Source organism: Puma concolor, chromosome D2 (assembly GCF_028749965.1).
Source record: "Puma concolor isolate L17-30 chromosome D2, mPumCon1.1.hap2, whole genome shotgun sequence".
Lineage (NCBI taxonomy): Eukaryota > Metazoa > Chordata > Mammalia > Carnivora > Felidae > Puma > Puma concolor.
Window position 1 is genome coordinate 88,444,411 of NC_141677.1, and position 15,486 is coordinate 88,459,896.

Genomic DNA, 15,486 nt, shown 5'->3' on the forward strand with positions numbered 1-15,486 from the left:
GCAGGCCTTGCCACAACACCTGCCTCGTTCACGCGAGAATTTGGGGAGCACCCGCGTGCACCTGGGGGGGGGGGGGCTGTGGGGGTGGGGCTGGCCACATGTGGAAACCCACAAGCCTGGCCAGTAGCACCTGCTCTCCTACCAGGGCTCTGGCCCAGAGCTCTGCTGGGAGCCGGGGGAGGACCACGTCCACCAGGGTAGTGAGACTGCCACCCACCCTCCCGTGGAAAAGGTGGTAGGGGGTGCTGTCTGGCCCTTTGCTGGGCTGTTTGCCAACCACAGGCCCCAGGTTGGGGCAAGGCTCACCCCGGTGCTGCGCAAAGTCCAGCCACTGGACCACAAATGGGGCGACGGAGGGGTTAATCAGGAGGCAGCAGGACAGCCAAATTGTGGGGAGGGGCTGTGTGGCGTCTCCTACGCCCCCAGGCTGGCTGGGAAGGTGTGGATGAAGCTGTAATCCTGTGTCCGCACAAGCATCCAGGAGACCCTCACTCAAGCGAGGAGGCAAGGCCAGACCCCAAGCTGCCCAGACGGGCCCCCGCCGGATCTCCTGCCCCCTCACTCCCGTCTCCCCTCCCCCCCCCCCCACAACCGCGCGCCTCCGCAGCCGCCACCCCCAGCGGGGACTGCGGCAGCCGCGCCCCTGGGCGGCGGGGGGAGGAAAGGGGGGGGCGTACGGAGGGTCCACGTCCCACCCAGAGCCCTCCTGGGAGTGGGCCACGGCCCTCGACCTCGGGGCCCCAGGTGGGCGCAGACCCAGGCAGTAGCCTGCGGTGGCGTCGCCGAGGACGCCGGCCACACGAGAGGCCCCGCCCCAAACGGTGCCGGCCGCGCACAGGCCGCCGGCTCCGTGCAGCTGCAGAAGCAGCCAGCGTCCCCGAGGAACAGAGTCCCCGAGAGCGCGCAGACCCCAGTCGAGCCCAAGCGCCCGCCAAAGTGAGCCCGGCCTGGCGAGTGCCGGGACCCCCGGTTCCTCCCGGACACCCCGTCCCCCGCTCGGGTGACACTGCGGCAGGCGCGCGGGCGGCGCGCCGAGGGCGGGGCCGCGGGGGGGGCGGGCGCGTTGCCATGGCGGCGGGGCGCGCGTAGCCGGAGCCGGAGCCGGAGTCCAAACCGAAGCCCGAGCCCGGCCGCGCGCGGAGCCGGAGTCCAAACCGGAGCCCGAGCCCGGCCGCGCGCGGAGCCGGGCGCAGGGCCCGCGGGAAGGCCCAGGCCGCACGGGCGCGGCGGGGCAGGGGCGCCGGCCGGAGCGCGAGGCCCCAGCGCTGGCCGAGTCCGAGGCGCCCCCCGCGCGCCCGCACGATGCAGGCCATGGACGCGGCCGTGGCGGATTTGTACGAGGAGGACGGCAAGGACCTAGCGGGCTACGACTTCGAGCCGCTCCCCACTCTGCCGGAGGACGAGGTGAGCACGGGCGCGGTGGGCCCCGCCTCCCCCCACCTGCTCCTAGGGAGAGTCCGAGGGAGGGTGCCCCCGCTCCCAGGACCCCTGCCCCTGGCCCAGGTCTTGGAGGCCGCCCTCAGCAACGCCCCGTCAGCCTTAACATTTTCGCTTTGAGAGGACAGGACCCTTGGAATGTCAGCCCCACGGGACAGCAGTGGGTGGGTGGTCACTGAAGAAGTTGGGTCCTTCCGCCGTGAGGGTGGGGGCTCCTGATTATAAACGTTGGATGGATGAGTGTGGGGTGGGGCGTCGTGAGCGGGAGGGGGTGGAGCACTGTCCTCCTCCCTGCCGGCACCCTAGGAGGTCAGTGGGAGGCACTGGCCAACAGAGCGCAATCAGGCCGGCCTGCTCAGGAGCTGGGTGGGGGGGCGGGGGAGCCCCCGGGACTGAGGGCTGCTGCCTGCACACAGAACAGCAGAGGCCTCCGCCCAGCATCCAGAGTCCCGAAGCATCCCCCCTCCCAAGGCTCAGAGGGACCAGCAGTAGCCACATAGAGCTTCTGGTCATTAACTGGACAGGTGCCCACAGAACCGATTTGCCTGCACCTCTTGCTTCCCCACGGCACCTGCAGGCTGAGGCCTGGGGCCAAATCAACAAGCCGGGTCCCTCCATGTGATAGGTGGCCCCCCGAAAAGGCAGCCACTCCCAGGAAGACCCAAGGCTCTGGGGTCTTGGCAAAGGAGGGCCTTCCAAGCCTCCAAGCAGGCAGATGCCCCAATCCCTGGGCTTCTGTGCTCACTGTGGAGGGATCCTGGCATCATGCAACCATCCACGGAACGGGCTGTAACCGGCATGTTGCTGATGAGGACCCTCCAGTGCCCACGTGGGCGAGACTGGTGGCCAAGAGTTAGACACGGCCACCACCCTCCTAGAGCAGATAAGGGGGTTCCTAAGGACCTAGCCACAGCCCCTAGGGCCCTCTGCCTTCTGTCTGCCATCCCCCCACACACACTTTTGCAAGAAGGCTGGCTGTTAAGTGCAGGGTTCATGACATGGTGGCCCTGTCCTTCTGGGGAGCAGAGCCTGCCGTGGGAACCCCGTGGCTGGCCTGCCAAGAGCCGCTGAGGCCGGACCCGAGGGTTGGTGTGCCCCCCCCCCCCCCCCGCCATGGTGGCCTGGATTTGGTGAGAGACGAGGCTGCAGAGAGGGAAAGCTAGAGAATAAATAAACCTCTGGGCATTTCCATGGCTTTGATGCAAAAAGAAAGGGTGCGCCCAGCCCACAGCCTTCAAAATCTCCCCCAGAGGACACATTTCAGTGTGTCTGTTAGAAGACTCACCTCCTAAGTCACCATCCAAAGCAGATGGAGAACGTGGCTCTTTGCACCAGCGACCCCATCCTCTTAGGGCCTCCTTCGTGCCCTGTGGCTGGCGCCAAACAACAGCAGAGCCGGGATTCAGAGCCAGAGCCGGATCCCCGCCCACGGTCTGTATCCCCGTGGCCCTGCTGCCTTCGCCGGGTTGGAGGGTTCCCTGGTGCCCTTCTGGGTTGGAGCAGCCCCCTAGCTGTGCACAGGGCATACGGCTGCGGGGTTCCCATCGTCCTGTGACCGAGGCCTCCAGATGAAGTGGGATGCCACTGGGTTAGTAGCAACCATTGGGAAAGCTCAGATGAGCCCTCCAAACTTCTTTCACCTTTTGGGGGAGACAGGCACTGTCTTTGGGCATGCTCCCGTAAAATAGGAAGCCTGTCCAGCTCAAGCCTTGGAGCCAGACCAATGTCCTGTGCCTGTGAACACACCTGATCCAGACTTTATGCTTCCTGCATTCATTCAACTCGGTTGGTGTTGAAGGTTTTCAATCCCCATCAGAGTCGTGTGACTGCACCTGCTAACATTATGGCGTCAGGTTGCACCTAAAAAGCCATCCCGTGTAAGGTGAGGGGGTAGCCAGACTGCAACATCACCCATACTGACAGAAACCCCGGAAAGAGCCAGGACAGAGAAGACACGGGGCATCTTCTCACCCATGGAGGGGTGGTGGGTGCCAGACCCAGGACATGGACAGACTGCACAAGACATGGGAATTACCATTTTTATAGCTGATTATAACAGCAGACTGCACGACAGGCCAGGACTCCCCACGAGCCCCAGGGAATGTCCTTCCCTGGTTGTAACCTCAGGGAAAATCCAAATGGCCAGTGAACACATGAAAAATGTTTGCCTTCATCAGTATCAAGGAACGCAAAATACACCGCCATGAACACCTGTCCGCGAGTGCTAGATGGCAAGAACTGAAAGACTGTACGGTGGCCACGTCAGCAGGGACAGGCATGGTGGCAGACCCCTTGCTGGTGGCAGTGTCCCAGCGCTTCCACTCTGGGTGTGTGCCCCGGAGGGTTCTCTCAGCTGCAAACCACCCGGGCCCGTGGTGAGCGGGCCTGAGGCCCTGGGGGCTGTCGCCCCACCTGTCCCGCTGCACTGGTCGCAGCAAAGGTCAGGATGAGGGACCAGGCAGAGCAGCGGCTGCCGGAGGGGCAGATGCCAGGCCTTCTGGAGGCAGGTGATGTCGCCTTCAGGAGCCTCCAGGGGACAAGGACAGGGCAGACTTGGAGGTGAAGTTGGCACCGGGGCAGGGCATCTCCGGGTTTCTAGACTTCCCTGCGGTGTAGGGGGCTTTCCTATCCCTTCCGGGTTCTGTGAGCATCTCCCCAGCATCCATGCACTGGGCGCCAGGCTGGGCCCAGGGATGTGAAGGTGGGTGGGGGGCAGCCTGTGCTGCCTGAAGGCACCCACAGCTGTGGGTGCCCTGTGAAGAAACAGATATTCCCACTGGGCCCTCCGGGTCCACGTGATGACCCCACCCAGACGACACAGAGCAGCAGGCGACTGGGGAGGTGAGGACAGCTTCGTGCTGGGTGACAGTCCGGAGTTGGAGGGGGGCGCTTTAGGGCAAGCACCCCCAACGGGGTACTATGCAGACCTCCCCAGCTTCCTCCAAGCTGCCAGCAGGCCCCGAGATTGTCCACAAGTGTCCTCAGCAATGATTTGGGTTTCTGTTGGGGGTTCCCATCACGATGCTCCAGGGTTGAGAAAAGTAACATACGAGAGTATGTTTGAAATGGACAATAACCATCCACGGTCCCTGTGGGTCCCCACGTAACCCTGACTCACAGGGTTATCTCTGATGGGGTGGGGGGTCTTCGAGGCACAGAAGCTCCTGGATGGACCCACTTTGCTATAACCAGACAAGCGTGGTCAGGTGGGAAGCCAGCCCTGCCCTGTGGCTGGCGAGGGGCTTCCCTGGGGACCAGCCTCCCTGAGGAGCTCCCCTCCTCCCAGCCTGGACAGGACAGGGTTTGTGTCTGCACAATCGCTAGGGAAGGACAGCTCACAGGCCTGCTCACAGCCAAGGCAGCACCTTGCTGGCCAACAGTGAGGGGTGGGGTTCCAGGCCCTGTGGGCTCTACTGGGTTTTGAAGAACCTTCTGGGCCTGCGCTGAAGTCTGGGTCTGTACCCGAGAGGTAGAGCCACCAGAGGCTGCCCAGCAGCGACAAGGTCAGGTCACGCTGGCAATGGCAGGGGACGGCTGCGGTGTGGGAGGCCACGAACCCTCCGGCCTGTCACAGGCCCTCATGGGTGCGGGTCTGTGGCTGCGCTGGACGGGGGACTACAGACAGGCATCAGTGGGAGCTGCGGCCGGTGTTTCTGTTCCCAGCCCGTCACCTCCTTCCGAAACGTTGCCGCGGCCAGTGGAGCCGCGAGTCCTGCCCTGGGGCCCGTGGTATCCGGATCCGGGCCCACCTGGCAGCAAGGCTCAGAGCCCACAGGACCCGGAGATGGGCACAGACGTGCTGGATGCCCACGTGGCTCTTGTCTGTCGAGGTGGCTGGGGGTTCTGGTGGGGACGTGCGCTGCGGGAGCAGAGTGGCTGGCACGGGCTTCCCCGCCTCTCACCCCTGCCCGGCCCATTAGCCAAGCCTCAGCCCTTCTGCCCTCCTTGGGCCGTGGATTCAGGCAAGGGAGGGTCATTCCAACAGCCAGGACCAGAGCAGGCGGAACGGAAGGGTGGGTGGCAGGCCCCAGAGGACAGGTGACCAGGGAGGCCATGGGTCAGGGTCCCCCAGCACTTGGTGACCCCCCGCCACCGTGCTGGTGTATGGGAACCAGCGGCACATCTCAGCCCCGCCCTGGAACCGTGTGTCATCTGAATCGTGCCTTCCCGTTGCAACAGCTGGGCTTCAGAGGGGCTGAGAGCATCTTGTCCGCGAGTGGCAGCTTCCGCCGTGTGCCGGAAGCAATGACCCACGGAATCCACCCCATAAAGTCGCACAGAGAATCCGCCCCCCACCGCTTAGATGCTCCCACCGTGAACAGGCACTGGGGGTTAGGGGCCTCCCCGCTCACGGGGCATCTTCCAGCTGGGCCAGGGGCCCTCGACCCGAACAGGAAGTCAGGCTCTGGGCCGTGAGATGCCCCCGGGGAGCACCCGACCTGGGCTCCCTTCTCCTGGCGGCACATTCAGTCAACACCCGTGCAAGCTGGTGCCTGCAGCCCGTGCAGACACCGCGAGCACAGCATCAACAAGGTGCCTGCGGTGGGGACTGGCTCACGCTTGCGCCGTGGGCTTCGTTCTCCTCAGGAGCGTAAACCCAGGCTTTGGGTTGTTGGTTAGTGTGTGTCTACTTGTGTGGCCGCGTGCATGTGCGTGTGCACACGTGTGTGCTGTGTGTGCACGTACACACTGCCAAGACGCCTCTTTAACGAGGCCCCACGAGCATCCCTGGGCTCTCCTGCGTCCTGGGGAGCCCACGTGCTGCAGCGAGGGCCCTAGACTGAGCCAGATCAGACAGACCTTTCATCCGTGGACCTCAGAGGCTGGGAAATTCAGATTTTCCGGTTTGCCAGCCTCCTCCACGCCCGAGTCTAATCCTGTGCTCTGCTTTGTGCCCTCATTCTCCTTTGAAAACTCCCAGACCACCTTCATCACAGGGCTGCACGCATTTCTGGAACCTGGCTGGCAGCTCTGACTTGGATGTGGGTGAACCCCGTGGCCCCGTCTTCTTGAATCAGCTTCCGATGGGCTGGCTGCCCTTCCCTCATCCATCTACCCCACAGAAAGAGCTGGAAGGGCCTGGGGAGTGACGTGGAGGCCTGTGCTGAGCTCTGAGGAGGAAGCAGATGGTGGGATGTGCCAAGTCACGTGGGCACAGGCAGCCCAGGCCCGGGTCCCCTCCTGTCACCTGCACTGCTGAACCCCAGAGGTTTGGCCAAGGTGCCCGTGGGGGCCAGTCCCTGATTTTTCTTTCTTCTTCCTTCCTTCCTTCCTTCCTTCCTTCCTTCCTTCCTTCCTTCCTTCCTTTCTTTCTTTCTTTTCTTTCTTTCTTTCTTTCTTTTTCTTTCTTTCTTTCTTTCTCTTTCTTTCCTTCTTTTTCTTTCTTTGTTTCTTTCTTTCTCTTTCCCCCTTTCTCTTTCTTTTTTGTTTCTTTCTTTCCTTCCTTCTTTCCTTTCTTCTTTCTTTCTTTCTTTCTTTCTTTCTTTCTTTCTTTCTTTCCTTCTTTCTCTTTCTTGGCTTAAGCTCTTTGTCCCCTTTGTCTGTGGTTGTGGGGATTCCTTGCAATACAAATGGGGGAAATTCAAGGGCAGGAGCTAGGAGACTTTCCAGGCCTGGAGGGCTTGGCCACATGGGGAGAACACTCCGGTATGCTGGGAGGGGTGGGCAGCTGAGGCTGGAGAAGGAGGGGGCTCCGTCTCTCTTCTACACCATCTCCCCCACCCTCCACCTCCTCTCCTGACCCCACGCACATGCTTCCTGCAGGCTCCAGCTCCCAGCCTGGCTCCCTGAGCTCCTCCCTCCCGAGGGCCGGTGGAACACAGTCCCACAGACGCACAGAGGTGACTGAGGCATTGAACAGCAGGCCAGATTAGGGCCTCGAGATCCAAGGTGTCTGACGTGTGGCAGTGCGTGTGTGCACACTCAGGGTGCACGTATGGGTCTGAGTGTGTGCATACAGGTATGTTGTGCACGTGTGAGGGTGTGTATAGCGTATGTGTGAATGTATGTGGGTGTGTGTGACTCGGGGTTGCACAAGTGTGCATTTAAGTGAAAGTCTAATCTGAGCGTGTGTGAGACTGTGTGGCAAATGCCTGACCACTGAGGACACATCAAATCATTTTATGAGCGTGTTGGTACATGTGTGATTTGCATGTGTGCATGTGAGCGCACATGTTGGTGTAAACCCACGTGCGTGCGTGCACAAGGGAGGTGTGTGCGTGTCTGACAGCGTGCAGGTGTCCGACGTGCATACATTCGGAGTGCGTGTGTGCGTGCTGGTGACGTAGTCGCAGCGGAGTCTAGTCGGATGTGAACGCTGAGCCCAGCACAGGGAGGCCTGGGGTCTGGCCTGCAAGAGAAAGCCCCTTGACCTGGGTCCTCCGTGCACCGCCTGGAGCACCTGCTCTGCTACGGGCTTCCCGCACACCGTGCATTTGTACACGTCGGCTCGTCTCCACCGGTGCCCACGTCTTGCTTACGACCTGAAAGCCCTCGGCGTGCCCACCGAGCCACGGGTGGTGAGCCTGTGGGCCGGGTGCCTCCGCCAGGGGGCTGTGGGGCGGCCAGAAATTCTGGGACAAAGAACTAGGTCCCGGCCGCAGGAGTAACACCTGTTCCCAATGATATGCTGGTCATTTTGCCAAATACTCTGTGGCTTCTGGCCACAGGGGACAGTGGGCTGGGTGACATTCTGGGTTTGTTGTTTTTCCTTAAAAAGCCTTTGCCTACAACCCTGTTTCTGACGTAAAGTGAACCGTCGCTGCGTGCTGTCTGCTTCCCTGGAATCGGTCTCGACGTGGGGGTGCCGGGCCTTCCCTGGGGAGGGGGCCCTACGGCGGCCTGGGCCCGTCCCCAGACCCGTCTCAGCCGCGGCCTGTCTTGGCAGGAGAACGTGTCCCTGGCCGACATCCTGTCGCTGCGGGACAGCGGCCTCAGCGAGCAGGAAGCGTGGGCCGTGTGCCTGGAGTGCAGCCTGTCCATGAGGAGCGTTGCCCACGCGGCCATCTTCCAGACCCTCTGCATCACGCCTGACACCCTGGCTTTCAACGCCAGCGGGAACGTGTGCTTCATGGAGCTGCTCAGCGGTGAGCCCGGGGCGGGGCGGCAGGGGTGGGCCGCGGAAGGTAGCTTTGGGGCACAGTGTGGACACGGGCGCCCTGGGCTGGCCCAGAGCAACAGAGCCCAGGCCTCCCTGGTCCCCTGGTGGGATCTCCAGCCCCGAGGACCGCTGAGGGAGAAGGAGGCGGGAGGGCCCTCGTGCACGGTTCACGTGGTCCCCGCAGGGACGAGCCGGGGGCTGCCAGCTCCGAGGCATCCGGTCCTGCTGGCCCACAGGGAGTGCACGTGCAGAGGGCATCGTAGCGGGCACAGGAGGCCGCCTGACATCCGCCTCCAGTGTTCCCATGGCCTCCCCTCCCCGCCACTGTGCTCTTGGGACCGTTTCCCCACACTTAACAGTGAAGAGTGAGGTTTTCCCTCTCAACCGCTGTTTCCTCAGGGACGCGGGGACAGAAGGGGGTCGGGAGAGAGCCATCGGCCCCCGGGAAGCAGGAGGTGACGCTCCTCCCTCCGGGCTGGCGGGTCTCTCTTCACCCTGGGCGTTGTGGGCGTGTGACCAGAGCCTTCTCTCTTCCGTCCCCAGATGACCCCGAGGGTGCCTTTGTTCCCCCGGAGTTCGATGTGACCGGGAACACCTTTGAGGTGGGTGGCCAGGCTGCTGGGGCTGGGGCACCTCTGTGCAGGGTCGGGGGGGCTGTCTTGGGACACCCACCTTTGTCAGACTCAGGGTCCCGATGGGGCAGCTCGGCTCTGGTGATGGCTTGCTGTCTGGATGTGCGCTTGTCATGACAGCTGTAGAGTATGTCTCCCGAGTGTGAATTTACTAGATTTAACTTGCTAAAAGCGTCTGGAACTGGCAGTGGCGGCTGGCGGGGAGTCACAGTCTCTCGGGGAGAATTAGCGGAGGGTGGGTCGTGGCACCCAGAGGAAACACGTGGCCTCTGAAGCATCAGTCCCCAGCGGGAGCAGCAGCCACAGCAGGCTGCTATGGGCCAGCATCACCAAGGCCCCCCGGGCCCCCCCGCCCCGATCCTTAGAATGGACCCCAGGGCCCTGCTGTGTGCAGGTGCGGGAGGTCCGGGTCGGGCACGAAGGAAGGGCTGGAGAGCCCAGCTTTCCGCAGAGCCCCGGCCCCTAAGACAGTGGAGAAAACGAAATCACTTGTTAACAAGTAAGTGTTTAGTTACAAACTCAAAACTGTAGATGAAAACACATTAGCTCAGTGACATTAGGTTACGTTTTCACCCCCAAATGAGAGTTTTAGGATTGGCTCCTCCTATGCTCAATTTTCCTTTAAAATAAGCTGGAACCCAGCCCCTCGCTGAGAGAGAGGCCCTTGTCCCAGCTCTGCTGGCAGCAGGACGCAGGCCCGAGTCGCTGGTGGGTCAGGTCCCTGGCTTCCCTGAAGGGTCAGCACCAGGTCCGCGTGCCCTTCTGTTTGTGGCCGTTCCCGTCCCTGGTCTGTGCCCAGGCTTCTGCCTTTTCACTGCATCTTTAATGTTTATTTTATTTTATTATTTTATTTTATTTTATTTTATTTTATTTTATTTTGAGAGATAGATAGATAGATAGAAGGAACAGGGGAGGGGCAGAGAAAGAGGGAGACACAGAATCAGAAGCAGCTCTAGACTCTGAGGTGTCAGCGCAGAGCCTGACGCGGGGCTCGAACGCACGGACTTCGAGGTCATGACCTGAGCTGGAGTCAGATGCTGAACTGACTGAGCCACCCGGGCGCCCCTTCACTGCATCTTTAGAATCGAACCGGACACGACACTAAAGCCCAGAAAGTAGTGATGTCCTCCGCCCCCGCCCCCGGTCCGCCGGCCAGGCTCCTGCACTCCTTCCCTGTCCCCTCGCGGTTCTGTGCCTAAAAGCAGTATCGTTTCGTTCGCGCTGTTTTTAACATTCTAAAACGAGCATCAGCTGCGATGCGTGCCATCCTCTGGAACTTCCTTTTACGCACTTCCGCGAAGATTCATCGGACCACGCGCGCTGTCATTGTCACCCCTGTGAAGTAGCGAGCCTCTCCGCCCGCGCTGCGCCTTCTCCGTGGGTCTGGGCCGCAGCTCCTCCGGGGCGTGAGCCCAGCGACGCGGCGGCCACACGTGCGCTCTGGCCGCCCGCAGGCCCGTCTCCTCGTGCTTTTCTTCAGAGTCTCACCGTCTTGCCGGGACCGTAAAGGTCTCGTCTGTAACTTGTCTTCACACCGTCTTTAAGGCAGCGAGCGGCTCTCAGCCTCTTTGGCTCTCGGGACCCCTTTACGCCCCTGCAAATCTCAGAGCAGCCAGAGAGCTTCTGTTTGTGCGGGTTACGCCCACCGGTCCATGGTGTAGACCAGGGCTGAGACGTGGGAAGCGGTTACCTAGTAATTCACTTAAAAATAGCATTAAACTGCTGCCTGTTGACACACAGGACGTATTTCTATTAGCAATAGCAGCATTTTCCCAAGAAAACAGTGAGAAGAGTGGGGCTGTTTCACACATCTGCAAGCCCCGTAGCGCCCTGCTCTGTGGAAGCCAGCGTGGTTTCCACGGCAGCGTGCGGCCTGTTGCGATGGCACCGCGGGTGTACCCCGGAGGGTCCAGGGTGCGCTCGGACCGCACGACACAGAGGCGGCAAAGAGCATGACCCAGTCACCCTGAAAACCGTTCGCCCCAGGAGGGGCCCCTTGGAGGTCTCCTGCCTTAGTATAATCTCCTCTCAGCCTTAATATAGTCAAATTTATTCATGTTTTCTCTCGTTGTTAGTACTTGTCGTACCTTAAGAAACCTCGCCACCCCCAAGGTCTAACAGAGACATGCTCATAATTTCTACATAATTGACTTTTTTCTGTAGCTGAGGTAAGGGCCCAGTTTTATGCATTTCCCTGTGGATACCCGCTCCTGGACATGCCAACCCCGATGCTGGCCACAGCCGCTGTGCACCCAGCTCTGGACAGGGTGGGCTTCCCGGCTCCGTGCTCCTGGCCCCTGCCCCAGACCGAGCCCTCCCGGCTGGGCATCCGCTCCTGCCCTTTTTCAAGTGTTCTGACTCTGCTCAGCCTTCACTCTTGCACGTCAATCTGAGAATTAGCTATCAGGTTCCACAAAATCCTCTGCTGAATCAAGGGGTGTCTGGGGGGCTCAGTCGGTTGGGTGTCCAACTCTTGGTTTCGGCTCAGGTCACGATCTCGCTGTTCATGGGATCAAGGCCCACGTTGGGCTCTGTGATGACAGCACGGAGCCTGCTTGGGATTCTCTCTCCCTCTCTCTCTACCACCCCCCCCCCACTCTCTCTCTCTCTCAAAATAAATAAATAAACATTAAAAAAAACACCTCTATTGAATCTGTCCGTCACTTTGGGGAGAATTCAGTCATTATAAGTTCTTCTCCATAAACACTTCTTCCTTTTCATTTATTTAGATCTCAGTAACATTTTTTCACTGTAGGAGTCTTGAATATCCCTTATTAGTTTATGCTCTGGAACTGGATATTTTCTGCTTCTATTCTAAATTGATGGTCATCTTGTCATTGCATTTTTCTGCTTGTTTGTTGCTAGTCTTTGGAAACGCAATTCACTTTTTATCTCAATCTTATGTCCATCCACCTTGCTAAACTCATTCGTTATTTCCCATAACTTACAGATTCTTTAGCTTTTCTATCTAACTGACCAGGTCACCAGCCTGTGCAAAGGTTTTGCATCACGTCTCCCTTCTCATCCTGCTCTGTGCCCACAGGAGCCGCAGCAAGGTGCCAGGTAGCACAGTGTAGCCCGCATCCTGCCTCAGGGACACGGGGCTCAGAAAGTGCTGTTTCTCCCTTTCTGGGGGGAAAAGCCAGGGTGGCGTTTGCTACGTGCCTGCCCTCTGTGCCATGTCCTATCACGAATGTACCTTAGGTTTTACGAAAATGTTTCTGCACCCTTTGAACTGATCATTGAGATTTTTAATACTTACGCGTTTATTTTCTAATGTCAATTCATCCTTTCCTGCTTAGAGAAACCAGGCCAGCTGTCTTATCTTCTTGGTGCACTGTTGCATTGGATCTGCTGGTGCTTACTCTGGGGTTTCGTGCCATTTCCGACTGGTACTGGGGGCAGGGCCCTCTCAGTCTGTGCGAGCGCCCCTGCCCCTGCCTGGGAGGGTTTATGTAACAACAGGGCGCACTGCTCCTGGAGGGCTGGTCCCACTTACTTATGGGGCCACCTGTTCCCTTTGAAGGAAGTTCTTTCAGTGCTGCTCAATTTTTAACAGTTACAGGGTCCATCTATTTTGTATTTCTCATTGAATCAGCTCTCTGGTAAGCTGAATATTTCTGAAATGTACCCATTTTTAATTGTTTTTTAAGTCATCGGCGTTTGGTTGTAGACAGTGTCCCTTCTTAGTCCCTGCACTGTCTGTGGGACATTGGACAATTTAAATTCTCTTCCCTTGCACTTGTCAGTCGCACTGGGGGGTTTTACTTTGTTAGTTTTTTCAAAGAGCCCACTTTATACCACATGATCTTTCCCGATGTGGTTTCATTTTCTTTTTCGACTGATTCTGCTCTACTTTCCATTCTCTTTTCCTTGTTTTGAGTTTGGTAAGTATTCCTTCCCTAAAATAAGTTGGACACTCAGCTCATCTGTCTTCAGCCTATTTTCCTTTCTAATATGAACATTTATATCCAAGGCTATGAATTTCCCTCAAAACATGGGTTTAGCTGCATCCTGCAAGCTTTGCCTTGTAGCATCTGCAGTATTTTCTACTTCTAAGTATTTATTTTAATTCCCAATGGGATTTCTTCTTTAGCCTATGAGTTGTTTGGCAACAAGAATGGGTTGAGTTTTGTCTGCCTTTTTTTGAGGTGTAATACACATACAGAAACACACATGTCATAAGCATGGCAGCACCCTATGGGGTGCAGGGCCAGGTGGGTCCATGATAGAGTCCACAACCCAGCCTGTCCACGGTGACAAGCAGGGTTCCCAAGTCTTAAATGCTTCACATCTCTAGAATCTTCCTATAATGAAAAGTCTTGTTTTCTGAGTTATCTTAATTCCCAATGGGTGATAGGTGATTTTCTTTGTTTTTCCGTCCATGGAGCAAACAGTCCTTCTTACCTGACATGTGAAAGGGGCCTGCAGAGTGCACCGATGCCTTGGTCCCAGTGTTTGCATGGGCCCATGCATCCCCCATCAGCCCTGTGATTCCAGGGTCTCTGTTCTACTCTTGTATTAGCTTCATGCTGGTGCCTGTCCCTGGGGCTGTCAGAACATCCCTAAGCGTCACATCTGGAGACCCCAGGAATAACTGCACGTGTCACGTGGGCTCATCAGGTCTGCCCAGGCACCTGTTCCTGCCTGCGTCCTGGGGTGGCAACCCCCTGCCCATAGGAACCACGGTGGCAAATGTGTTTTCTTAGTGCCACTGCTGCTGTGACACCAAGACGCCTCTGGCCCTGACCGCTGTGTCTCTGCACTATTGCATGTGTGCAGCCCGTTGGACCACTTGCTGGCCGTGTCAAGACTGAGCCCATCCTCTTGCCCACCGCACACCTTCCAGACCTCTAGTGGGCATAGCTCATGCTGCTGCCCACCAGCCCCTGCTGGCCTGGTCTTGCCCCCACATCTGCCCCAGAGAGAGGACAAAGATAGGTAGCAGTCCTCAAGTCCTCATACTGAATTCCCCCTTGTGACCCTACCCCACCACCCACCCACTGCTGGGCTGACCCTTCAGTCTCCCTAAAACCCAAGATGCATGGAAGCTGGCCCTCCTGGGACCATCCTCTGAACATCTCAACCCTTGCTCAGGAAACCCCAGAGATGGGCTAGTTTCCAAAAGCTAAAACTATGACCCATGGCCAACATTCAAGGCCTGCCCCAGGCAAGCCCCCGACTGCTACAGGAGTCTTCTCTGGACCTTATCACCCTGAGTATGTTCGGGTTCCAGTGGAGCCTAGCCAGGATGACCTCAACATCCGCCACCCACTATTACTGCCCACTGCCATTTGTCCACAGACATGTATGTCAGGCCTCACAGTGAACAGAACAGATGGGCTCCTGCCTCATGGGAGTCATGGTCTTTCACAGGGGATAGACTTGATGTAGGCAGTGGGCTGGGTCCTGAGAGAGGAGAATGGGGCCTTTCAAGGAGATGACAGGGTCCCCAGCCAGGTCAAAAGTCCCTGGAGGCCACTCTATGAGAAAGTGATATTCAGGTTGGAACCTGAAGGGTGAGTAGGGCTCACCAGATTGAGACCTGGGAGGGGCTTCCAAGACCAAAGGAAACATGCAAAAATGCTTGAGTGGCAAAGATGCTGATAGTGGCCAGCATGTCATGGACAGCGTCATCCAACAACCAATAAGAAGTTTATTTGCTGAGTTATTGTCAAACTAAAAGATATGGAATGATGGATGAGTGGATGGATGGATGTTTGGGTGGGTGGGTGGGTGGATGCATGGATAGATGGATGGATGGATGGATGGATGGATGTGTGGGTGGGTAGATGGATGACCATAGACAGGTGGTTGGATAGATGGGTACCAGTGTTCCTGAAGGGAAATAGGGAGTGGTAAAGGCAGAAGCAGATACCCTGGCCTTGCAGGCACAGAGACAGGTTTTATTCTCAGAGCTGTGATGAGGGTGGTGGGCAGAACTGCACCCCCACAGCTCATAGTCCCGGCTGGAGTCCTACAGGTAGGGCCTCATAGGGTTTGCCTCTCCTTCTACCCCAAGTATTAGCAACGAGCAAGGTCCCTAAAACAAGGCATCTGCCCGAGTCCTTGAAGCCCCTTGACTTAAGTTTGGCCCCTTCAGGAAGCCCTGGACACTGGCTGCGTGGGACCCCAGGCAGGGGCCCCGGGGTGTGATCGACATGGTCAGTGTGTGAGAAGAGAGAGAAGGCTGCCCTCTTCTTGGGGACCAGGGCCAGGAGTTCCAATGTCTTCTGTGAGAGGTGGGGTAGCGGCCCAGCGGCCCAGCTTTGGGCATGGGGAGAGTGGATGGATCTGGGAGTCATCGGTGCAGCTCAG

At 58.4% G+C, this 15,486-nt stretch overlaps 1 protein-coding gene across 1 annotated transcript in view; it reads left to right on the plus strand.

Moving 5' to 3' along the window:
• Positions 1 to 1,084: 1,084 nt before the first annotated feature.
• KNDC1 (kinase non-catalytic C-lobe domain containing 1) overlaps positions 1,085 to 15,486 on the plus strand; it is a 65,522-nt gene continuing 51,120 nt past the window's right edge. Inside the window, exons 1-3 of the mRNA XM_086681254.1 lie at positions 1,085 to 1,404; positions 8,324 to 8,522; positions 9,080 to 9,138. Coding sequence (XP_086537380.1) covers positions 1,303 to 1,404; positions 8,324 to 8,522; positions 9,080 to 9,138 — 360 coding nt within the window. The 5' untranslated portion in view covers positions 1,085 to 1,302. The remainder of the gene's footprint in view (positions 1,405 to 8,323; positions 8,523 to 9,079; positions 9,139 to 15,486) is intronic.